This window comes from Gorilla gorilla, chromosome 20, assembly GCF_029281585.2.
Source record: "Gorilla gorilla gorilla isolate KB3781 chromosome 20, NHGRI_mGorGor1-v2.1_pri, whole genome shotgun sequence".
In the NCBI taxonomy this organism is placed as follows: domain Eukaryota; kingdom Metazoa; phylum Chordata; class Mammalia; order Primates; family Hominidae; genus Gorilla; species Gorilla gorilla.
The window spans coordinates 67,179,428-67,189,509 of record NC_073244.2 but is presented as its reverse complement, the minus strand read 5'-3'; the positions used below and the strand labels follow the sequence as shown (position 1 = coordinate 67,189,509).

Sequence of the window (10,082 nt, the reverse complement as noted above, 5' to 3'; positions counted from 1 at the left end):
CAGTGTCCAGACGTCTGTGTCCAGGGTCTGGGCAGTATGGACAGGGCTCGCTGGAGCTAGGTGCTTGGGGACTTGCCTTCTGAGCTTTTCTTTTACTCTTCTTTGTTGTTGTTGTTTTGTTCTGTTTTTGTTTTTGTTTTTGAGACATGGTCTTGCTCTGTTGCCCAGACTGGAGTGCAGTGGCTCACTGCAGCCTTGACCTCCTGGGCCCAGGTGATCTTCCCACCTCAGCCTCTAGAGTAGCTGCCATCACAAGTGCGCACCACCACGCTGGCTCATTTTTGTAGAGACGGGATTTTGCTGTGTTGCCCAGGCTGGTCTCCAGCTCCTGGGCTCAAGCATTCCTCCTGCTTCGGCCTCCCAAAGTGCTGAGGTTACAGGTATGAGCCACCGCACTGGCCGCCTCCTGGGACTGGTGTTAGGGGAACTTAGAGGGCGATGTCTGGGGGCTGATACCTGGGGACTTTGATGCTGAACCCCGCAGAGTCTGGGTCTCCAATGGGGGTCTGGGGTCTCCTAGGTCCTAGAACTGAGTATCCTGGCATGCCGTTCTTTGGGCTATACAGGTTGTGTGTCGTGTGTGTTGGGGCGGGCGGAGTGGAGTGGTCTGGACGGCCAACGACTGGACCAGAAGGCAGAAAATGCTAAAGCACCAGGATAAACATCTGTGGGCGTCATCGAGGTTCCCGGGTGGAGGCGGGAGGAGGGGCGGGGCAGGGCTTTCCGCCTACCCGAGACCAAATACGGGCACACACAATACACACCACACACGCGCGCACACGCACACGGGCACACACGCGCGCACGGGATCCTGCTCCGCTCCGCGGCTCCCCCGCCCCGCAGAGCTCCGCGATCAGCACCCGGGACAGCGCCACCGCCCACGTGCAGGGGGTGGGGTCCGGGCGGGGCTGGCGCCTCGGCGTCTCCCGGGAGTGTCCCGTCCAGCCGCCGAGGAGGTAGGAGCTGCTGGGACCCCCGCCCTCAGCCCATCCGCATCCGCATCCCTAGAGGAAAGGGGTGTGGGAGTGGGGGCTGGGGCACTGGGGAGACAACCAGAGGGAGGGCAGCAGCCTGAAGCGGAGAGACAGGGATCTGGGGACGCGAGACAGGTATGGAGAAGACAAAGAGCCGAGAGCGGGGAGGGGGGCGCAGGCGGAGGGGAGAGGGAGAGACCCTGGAGACAGAGGCCAGGCGATAGGCAAGAGAGACAGGCGGGTTGGGGAGGCAGACACAGGGAAGACGCCTATGTGGGGTCAAGAGACAGCTTGGAGACCGAGGCGGTCACGAGAGCAGCACGGATGCCTGGAGAGACCAACAGGCCAAGAAGGATGAGGGGGCTCAGCACAGGCACCGGGCAGCCCCCGACCCGCCCTCCAGCAAAACTGGGGAGAGGGAAGAGGGAACCTGCGTCTCAGCTCCCAGGACCAGGTGCGGAGGGAGCAGTCGGCTGTGGGCGCTCGGACCACAGGCTGCCCCCTCCCCACCTCGCGGGACCTCAGGATCCCAGTCGGGCTATTGGGAGGTTCCCAGGCACCGCTGGGCCCCGGAGCGAGCCTGCCCCGCCGGGACTCCGCGTCTGTGCGTCAGCCCCGCCCGTTGTCCTGGCAACAAACCGTTGCCCGGGCAACCAGCTTTGCTCTCACCCCGCTTGAGAGGAGCCCGGCTGTTGCTCTGGGCAACGCGGTCTGCTGGTTACCACGCCTGCCTTCGCCCGCTTCCGGTTCAGACCCTGCGGAGGGGCGAGGACGAGGCAGAAGTCAGCGGGATGCCTGTGGGGCCGTGGAGGAAGAGGGTATCCCTTTGGGATGGAACTAGGTCCTGGACACCCCCTCTCAAGTGCGGGGAGGCTGATACTACAACTCCCAGCATGACTCGCGGTGGCTGTCCGGTTTCTGCGCGGCTGTTCGCGCAGGGGCCTCATGGGAGTTGGAGTTCTTTGTTGTGCGTGGGGCTCAAAGGACGTCTGGGGTGGGAATGGGGGACTAGGGTGCTTGAGTATCTCTGCAGAAAAGACTCTAGGACCCCGCCACCATGTTCCCGGAGCCCCCAACCCCGGGGCCTCCATCGCCCGACACGCCTCCCGACTCCAGTCGCATCAGCCACGGCCCAGGTGAGCAAGACCTGGGGGCGGGGGGCCAAGCAGAGAGAAAGCCCGGCCAGGATTCCAAGGGGCGGGATTCGGAGGGGTGTACTCGGGCAGGCGGGCTGGAAAATCCGGCTGGGATCCCGGGTCGTCATCCTGGACTGGAATGCGAACGAAATGGGGGAAAAGGAAGGAACAGATTTGCAAAAAAAAAATCGAAACCGGATCAAGGGGTGTTGCATGGAATGGGATCTTAGAATTGGAAGGTCCACCTAGCTCTTCTTTTACAGATAAGGAAACAGGCCCGATGAGGAGCAGGGCTTCTTGTAAAAGCATCAGGAGTTGAGCAGAAATGGGGGGCGGGGTCGGGTAAGGAAAGGCAGAACTAACAAGCAAGTAAATCCAGATGGTGTCAGCCTGGGTTGGGGCATCGAATCTCTCTATAGGCCACATTAGGTGGAAGAAAAACACAGGAAGAAATGCAATGAAAATGGCTGGAGGGAAAAGGAGGCCAGCATTCCAGCTTCCGCGTGTAATCAGGACTGAATCAGCCTGCGTGCTGCCCAGGCCTCAATGTGTATTGTCTCCACCCCTCTGCAGTGCCCCCCTGGGCCCTGGCCACCATCGTGCTGGTCTCAGGCCTCCTCATCTTCAGCTGCTGTTTCTGTCTCTACCGGAAGAGCTGTCGGAGGCGGACAGGCAAGAAGAGCCAGGCCCAAGCCCAGGTCCACCTTCAGGAAGTGAAGGGGCTGGGCCAGAGCTACATAGACAAGGTGTGGCCCAGCCCAGCCCCTCCACCTGGCCCCTTCCCGCACCCTGCTCCTCTCAATGGCCCAGCTGGTCCCAGTCCCTGCTCCCTTCCGTCCTATAGGAACCCACCTTACTGGCTCATCCTCCCTGTGTGTCTAGCCCTCAACTGGACTCTGGGGACCTGGAGATGGAACAGAACTAGTTGCTATTCACAAGAACTTCCCAGTCTGGTGGGGCAGTCAGGCACTGACACAGACACTCACCACACAGGGTAATATGTGCCATACTACAGGGTCTCATAGGAGCACAGAAAAGGCATCCCACTGTATAGAAACCTACAGAAACGTATAAATATTTGGCTCTGGGCCGGATGTGGTGGCTCAAGCCTGTAATCCTAGCACTTGGGAGGCTGAGGTGGACAGATTGCCTGAGGTCATGAATTCAAGACTAGCCTGGGCAACATGATGAAACCCTGTCTCTACTAAAAATACAAAAGCCAGCCATGGTGGCGTGGTATAATCCCAGCTACTCGAGAGGCTGAGGCACTGAAACCGGGAGGTGGAGGCTGCAGTGAGCTGTGATCGCGCCACTGCACTCCAGCCTGGGTGACAGAGCGAGACTCTGTCTCCAATAAATAGATAAATAAATAAATAAATAAATGGCTCTGAAAGCTGAAAACCAGCTTTGTGCCAGAATACTTTAAAATATGCTGATTTTTTTCAGAAAATGGGACATATTTACAGTAAGAAAAAGTTTAAAACAGAGGGTCAGACAGAGGAGGCTTCGTGGTGGAGGTGACTTCTGCACTGAGACCTGAGGGACAGAGTTAACTGAGACAAGAGAGAAGGACATTCTAGTCCAAGTTGGAGCATGTGTTGAGGCCCCATATCCAGATTCTGAGGCTTATTTGGGGAACAAAGAGTCGTTTCTCACAATAGCTGCACTCTGGAGTGAAGTGTCTGGAGAACTCAGCAGTATCCACGTCATGAGGGTGATGAAAGCTACAAATATGTTTTGAGCATGAGAGGGACAGGGTCAGATGGTGTTAGGATGACTCCTCTGGAACCCTGTGTAGGACAGATCTGCGGCGAGGAATCCAGGGAGGAGGCCAGTGCAGCAGCAGCCTGGAGAGGATAAAAGATATTTGCATTGGACGAGGCCATTGGAATGGAAAGTGGTCACTGCAGGGTCTGAAAATTAAGTCTCTCAGTGCGGAGTGCAGTGGTTGCCTGGGAGCCAGACAGCCCTAGGTTTCCAACCAAGAAGGACCATTTCCTGGTTGTGTGACCTTGGAGAATTCACTGTCCCTCTCTGAGCCTCAAGTCTGTGGTCACTAACTTGGTATTTCCCCTCCTTCCTTCTCAATAAGGAGCTGTTCAATTAGCATCTGTAAAGGATGCTATTTAGGGTCCTGGTGTCCAGCCCCATCCCTATCCCTTAAACCAGTGATGTTCAAAGACCGTCTGCAGCAGAATCACACTGGGTACTTGTTGAAATGCAAATTCTGGTGCTAGCACCTGACCTATTAAGTCAGAATCCCTGAAGAGGTGACCTCAGACATTTTGCCACAGGATTCAGGGGAATTCAGGTTCACATTGAATTTTAAGAATTGCTGGCCTAGGTTAAGGAGACACCTTCTGCTTTTTCATTCTACTTTAGAATGGCAAGTACACAGTAAATATGCCATTTCTCCTCCATGTTTTGCTGTGCTAAGATCACAAGTAAACATGGCAGTTTGGACTGGCACCCCAGTACATCCATTAGCATGTGAAATAAAACCTGCATTATTCCTGTGGGCAATGGGACACTATCAGCACTTGTTTTAATCTAAGCATGACAAGCACATGTCTAGTCCCTGCCCGTAGCAGACACCACTAATCAAACCTTCACAAACATACTGCATCTGTGTTACCACGTCTATTTCCTGCCTGTGGCAGACAGCAGTAGTCAAATACTGACTCTGCTTAGCCTGTGAGAGCTCAGGTATAGCCCAAGGGACCTGTGAGCCTCCCTTGGCTTCTGAGCCTGATGGATACTGCTATCAGGGGAAGACTTCACCTACCCTTACCCCTGGCTCCCTAAGGTGCAGCCAGAAGTAGAGGAGCTGGAGCCAGCACCATCCGGGCCAGGGCAGCAGGTGGCAGACAAGCATGAGCTAGGACGACTGCAGTACTCCCTGGATTATGACTTCCAGAGTGGCCAGGTGGGTGTGGAAGAAGGGGATGCTTTGGAGGGAGGATCCAGGGGGTTCCAACCCCTTCTGAAAGGAGCCATGGAAGGGAGGCTAAGGCTAGTGTTCCCCACCTCCCCCACTGTGCCTGGGCCCTGCAGCTGCTGGTGGGCATTCTGCAAGCAATGGGATTGGCAGCCTTGGATCTTGGTGGCTCCTCGGACCCCTATGTGCGGGTCTACCTGCTGCCAGACAAACGGAGGCGGTACGAGACCAAGGTGCATCGGCAGACGCTGAACCCTCACTTTGGGGAGACCTTCGCCTTCAAGGTGAGCTCCTGCCTTCAGGCCCCGTGTTCCATAGCCTTTGCCCAGTCCCTGGAACACTAGGGACCGACCCCTTCCGCTTTTCCTGGAGGCGGCCACAGCTCAGGTGGCAGCTACCAGCTCTGGGGCTATTCCACTGGACCCTGGGCACTACTGACTTCTGGGCTGTAGCCTGGTCTTTGAGCGGTACGATTTGGGTTCCACTGACCCGTGATTTTTTTCCGCATGGATCCCTGGACTTTCCCATTTGAGTTCCCCCAACTGTTCGCTTGGACCCTCGCTGCCTCACTCCACGCCTTCCTTCTGGTTGTGCTGTGCCTCACCCTATCTCTGACTTCCTGCTCTCTACTGCGGATTCTCTGTGCACTCCAGGTACCCTACGTGGAGCTGGGGGGCAGGGTGCTGGTCATGGCGGTGTACGACTTCGACCGCTTCTCTCGCAATGACGCCATCGGGGAGGTGCGGGTCCCTATGAGCTCCGTGGACCTGGGGCGGCCAGTGCAGGCCTGGCGGGAGCTGCAGGCGGCTCCGCGGGAGGAGGTGAGCATGCGCGGTCACGCCCCGAGCCACGCCCCCAGGCCCAGCCCCGCCCACAACATCCTGAGCCAATCAGATCATAGGCTTTCCAGACCCTCAGGGCGGCGTGGATTGTACCCCTGAGGGGGCATGGATGTGGAGCCGGGGCTCTGGTGATGGGCCTCTCTCCTTTCAGCAGGAGAAGCTTGGGGACATCTGCTTCTCCCTCCGCTATGTCCCCACGGCCGGGAAGCTCACCGTCATCGTCCTGGAGGCTAAAAACCTGAAGAAGATGGACGTAGGAGGACTGTCAGGTGTGTGGGAAGCAAGGGAGTGGGGTGTGTGGGGATGGCATGGGGTGGGTTCTCGTTCTGACAGTTTCTGAGCCTCGAGGGTTTCTTCGGGGACAGGGAGGCCCAGGCTGCCGTGGAAGACATGGATTTTGGCATAGAGCTAGGGAGACCCGAAGGGTGTAGGCAGTGTTTCTATGTTGGTCCAAGAACTCATCAGTGGGGAGCTATAAGACTCCTCCTTCCTCTCCCCAGATCCATACGTCAAGGTCCACCTGCTGCAGGGTGGCAAAAAGGTGCGGAAGAAGAAAACCACCATCAAGAAGAACACTCTGAACCCCTATTACAACGAAGCTTTCAGCTTCGAGGTGCCCTGTGACCAAGTCCAGGTGAGCTCAAACCTGCCCTTCTCCAAGAGCCCAGACCTTTAGTAATCGCCATTGCTAGGCGGAGGGAGACTTTTTAGCATCTCCCTAGAAACCAGGTGAGGGGGTCTGAGGTTATGTTCTCAGTCTGTTTCCTCCTATGAGGACCAGGAAGCCTCTTCCACTCCAGGAAGAGACTCCTTAAAATTGGGTGTGGGTATCCTATCTGCTCTAAGCAGGACCCGGATGCTCCACCCCTAAGCGGAACCAGGATGTCCCACCCCTAAGCAGTACCAGATGCTCCACCCTAAGCAGGACCAGGATGCCCCGCCCCACCAAGCGGAACCAGGATGCTCTGCCCCCAAGCAGGACCAGGATGCCCCACCCCTAAGCGGGACCAGATTCCCCACCCTAAGCAGGACCAGGATGCCCCGCCCCCAAGGGGGACCAGGATGCCCCACTCCTAAGCAGTACCAGGATGCCCCGCCCCCAAGCAGGACCAGGATAGTCTGCCCCTAAGCGGGACCAGGATGACCCACCCCCAAGCGGGACCAGGATGCCCCTCCCCCAAGCGGGACCAGGATGCCCCACCCCTAAACGGGACCAGGATGCCCCACCCCCAAGCAGGACCAGGATGACCCACCCCCAAGCGGGACCAAGATGCCTCTCCCCCAAGCGGGACCAGAATGCCCCACCCCTAAACGGGACCAGGATGCCCCACTCCTAAGCAGGACCAGGATGCCCCGCCCCCAAGCAGGACCAGGATAATCTGCCCCTAAGCAGGACCAGGATGACCCACCCCCAAGCGGGACCAGGATGCCCCTCCCCCAAGCGGGACCAGGATGCCCCACCCCCAAGTGGGACCAGGATGGCCCGCCCCTAAGCAGGACCAGGATGCCCCGCCCCCCACGTGGCACCAGGATGCGCCACCCTCCTCAGGTACATGGTTCTAAGAAAAAGAGACCTCCCCTCACTTCTTTAGGGACGGCGCCTACCCTAGCCCGGCCCCTGTTAAAGTTCTGCAGCTTTGCGGCTCTTAGGAGGCTGCTGCCCCAGGAGGCGCCGAACACACCCGCTCCGCAACCGAGTCCTGAGGGTTCATTTCCTTAGAAATCTGGCTGCGCAGGAAGAAAGGCGCCAGAGCCTCCTCCTCGCCGCAGGCTCCGTCCCTCTCGTCTCCCACCCCCTCCCCCGTCCCGAGCTCCGGGGCCCCGAGCCCTCGGGTGGCAGCGAGAGGTACCCTCAGCCGTGAAAACGGACACCGCCCCTTCCGGGGCCTCCTCCCCTCACGCTGCTCTCTCCTCTTCCTCCCGCGCCCACCCCAGAAGGTGCAGGTGGAGCTGACCGTGCTGGACTACGACAAGCTGGGCAAGAACGAGGCCATCGGGAGGGTGGCCGTGGGGGCGGCCGCCGGCGGGGCTGGCCTGCGGCATTGGGCGGACATGCTGGCCAACCCGCGGCGGCCCATTGCCCAGTGGCACTCGCTGCGGCCCCCGGACCGAGTGAGGCTGCTGCCTGCGCCCTGACTCCCGCCCCAAGCCCCCGGCCAAGCCTGGACTCTAGCCCCTGACCCCAGACTCCCGAGACCGGCCAAAGCCAAGCCATCCCCACCCTTAAGCTTCCTCTGACCGTTACCCTCCCCCCACCTTCCACCCCAACCATCTGAACCATTCCTGTCTTCTCACCCCCAACGATGGCAATCACGACAACTTTCCAGCATACTCCCCCGACCCCCGCGGACACACCCAGATGCGCCAGGGACCCCTGGGAAGGGAAGGCAGCCTGGTTTCTCCTGCCCCCGGGTCCTGCCCCCTGCTTTGACAATCAGCCATCCTCGTCTGCTCTCCTCTCTCTTCTAACACAGCCCATCCCTGCACTGCTCCTGGGGCCAAATAAATATTCAGCAGCTCCGGTGGCCTGGGCCCATGCTCCTTGATGGGGGTGGGCAAGGGCTGGGGCCCAAGAGGAAACCTCGTTTCCAGGAATGGGCGCGCGCAGGGCGGTGTGAGTGCTGTTCGTCCTGAAAGCCTCTGAGAGAGACTGGCCTGACCCCATGGACTCCCTCACACTCTCACCCGTTCATTCCTCACTCACCACTCTGAGCCTGGGTTTCCTCCTCTGGAGAATGTTGGGATAATAATAATTCCTGCCACACGTTGGCTGTGAGGAGTCCGCGAGAATTCCCTTGCTTGTCCATGAATTTATCCACTCGCTTGCTCACCCATGACTCACATCGATTTTCATACCCATTTCTGCATCCCTCCCTCCCTCTCTTTTTTTCTTCCTTCCATTCCATATTCCCTGAGGTCTTCTGTTGAGTGCTGGGGCCCCAAAATAGATGCAAACACAGACCTGACCCCCCCAGGCGACTTACTGCCATCAAAACAAAGGAGAGGCGCGGAGTCAGGGAATAAAATCTCCAGAGCCTGCGAGAGAGGACGGAGTTCAGCAAGGAAAGCCAATGATTTCAACTTCACCTCTTTCTTTTTTCCTTTTTGTTTTCTTTCTCTCTTTCCTTTTCTTTCTTTTTCTCTTGTTTTTTTTTTTTTTTTTTTTTTGAGATGGAGTCTCACTTTGTCGCCCAGGCTGGAGTGCAGTGGCACGATTTCGGCTCACTGCAAGCTCCTCCTCCCGGGTTCACGCCATTCTCCTGCCTCAGCCTTCCGAGCAGCTGGGACCACAGGCGCCCGCCACCACGCCCGGATAATTTTTTTGTATTTTTAGTAGAGACGGCATTTCACCGTGTTAGCCAGGATGATCTCGATCTCCTGACCTCGTGATATGCCCGCCTCGGCCTCCCAATGTGCTGGGATTACAGGCGTGAGCCACCACGCCCAGCCCTTCTTCTTTTCTTTTCTATTTCTTTTCTTTTCTTCTTTTTTTTTTTTAATTTTGAGACGGAGTTTCGCTGTTGTTGCCCAGAATGGAGTGCAATGGCGCAATCTCGGCTCACCGCAACCCCTGCCTCCCGGGTTCAAGCGATTCTCCTGCCTCGGCCTCTTCTTTCTTCTTTTTTTGACAGGGTTTCTCTGTGTACCCTGGCTGGAGTGCGGTGGGGCAATCATAGCTCACTGCAGCCTCAACCTCCTGGGCTCAAGGGATCCTCCTGCCTCAGACTCCCGAGTAGCTGGGACCACAGGCACATGCAACCATGCCTAGCTAATTTTTTCTTTTCTTTTCTTTTCTTTTTAGAGATGGGGTCTTGCTATGTTGCCCAGGCTGGTTTCAAATTCCTGCGATCCTCCTGTGTGAGTAGCTGGGACTGTAGACATGAGCCGCCGCATCTGACCTCATTGTTCTTTCAACGAATGCTGCCTCCTACTCTGTTTCTAGCAAAGATGATAGTTCCACTGACTTCTACCTTATCTCATCCCATACAGAATTTTGGGTGGTCAACAAAGACCTATAAGATTTGGCCAGAGAACTCTCTGAGCAGCAGATTAAGTGGAGAATGAGGCAAAAATTACCCCCACGTACCAAAAAAGGAGGCAGCAAACAAACTTGCTCCTAAGCTTCCTGGTGGCCAATCGGGAAAGTGAAAATAGAACAGCTACACAGATTATAATATCCATGAGATTTTTA

General features: G+C 57.2%; 1 protein-coding gene and 1 long non-coding RNA gene across 5 annotated transcripts; one reads left to right on the top strand and one right to left on the bottom strand.

The window, feature by feature from the left end:
- Positions 1–868: 868 nt before the first annotated feature.
- Positions 869–8,411, top strand: SYT5 (synaptotagmin 5). 4 transcript variants are annotated; one of them, XM_019016093.3, is made up of 9 exons: positions 869–956; positions 1,987–2,110; positions 2,684–2,856; positions 4,917–5,036; positions 5,165–5,332; positions 5,702–5,869; positions 6,042–6,159; positions 6,391–6,524; positions 7,826–8,411. In XM_019016093.3, the coding sequence occupies exons 2-9, from the start codon at positions 2,032–2,034 to the stop codon at positions 8,024–8,026; spliced, it is 1,161 nt and encodes a 386-aa protein (XP_018871638.1). In that variant the 5' UTR covers positions 869–956; positions 1,987–2,031; the 3' UTR covers positions 8,027–8,411. The 4 variants fall into 4 exon arrangements, with proteins under 4 accessions (XP_018871638.1, XP_055226558.1, XP_018871639.1 ...); XM_055370583.1 differs by lacking the exon at positions 869–956 and adding an exon at positions 964–1,109 and having other exon boundaries at positions 6,045–6,159; XM_019016094.3 differs by lacking the exon at positions 869–956 and adding an exon at positions 964–1,109.
- Positions 3,570–8,759, bottom strand: LOC129528701 (uncharacterized). Its single transcript, XR_008673992.2, has 2 exons — positions 8,595–8,759; positions 3,570–3,957 (listed from the first exon to the last, which is right to left on the bottom strand). It is a non-coding gene; the product is annotated as an uncharacterized lncRNA (long non-coding RNA).
- Positions 8,760–10,082: the final 1,323 nt, after the last annotated feature.

Bases quoted from the DNA above. Each gene is read 5' to 3' on its own strand.
- SYT5 (XM_019016096.3), top strand. From the start codon at position 1,766: ATGCCTGTGGGGCCGTGGAGGAAGAGGGTATCCCTTTGGGATGGAACT. The intron at 5,037-5,164 runs GTGGGTGTGGAA...TGGGCCCTGCAG, and splicing joins ATGACTTCCAGAGTGGCCAG to CTGCTGGTGGGCATTCTGCA. The intron at 6,525-7,825 runs GTGAGCTCAAAC...CGCCCACCCCAG, and splicing joins TGCCCTGTGACCAAGTCCAG to AAGGTGCAGGTGGAGCTGAC.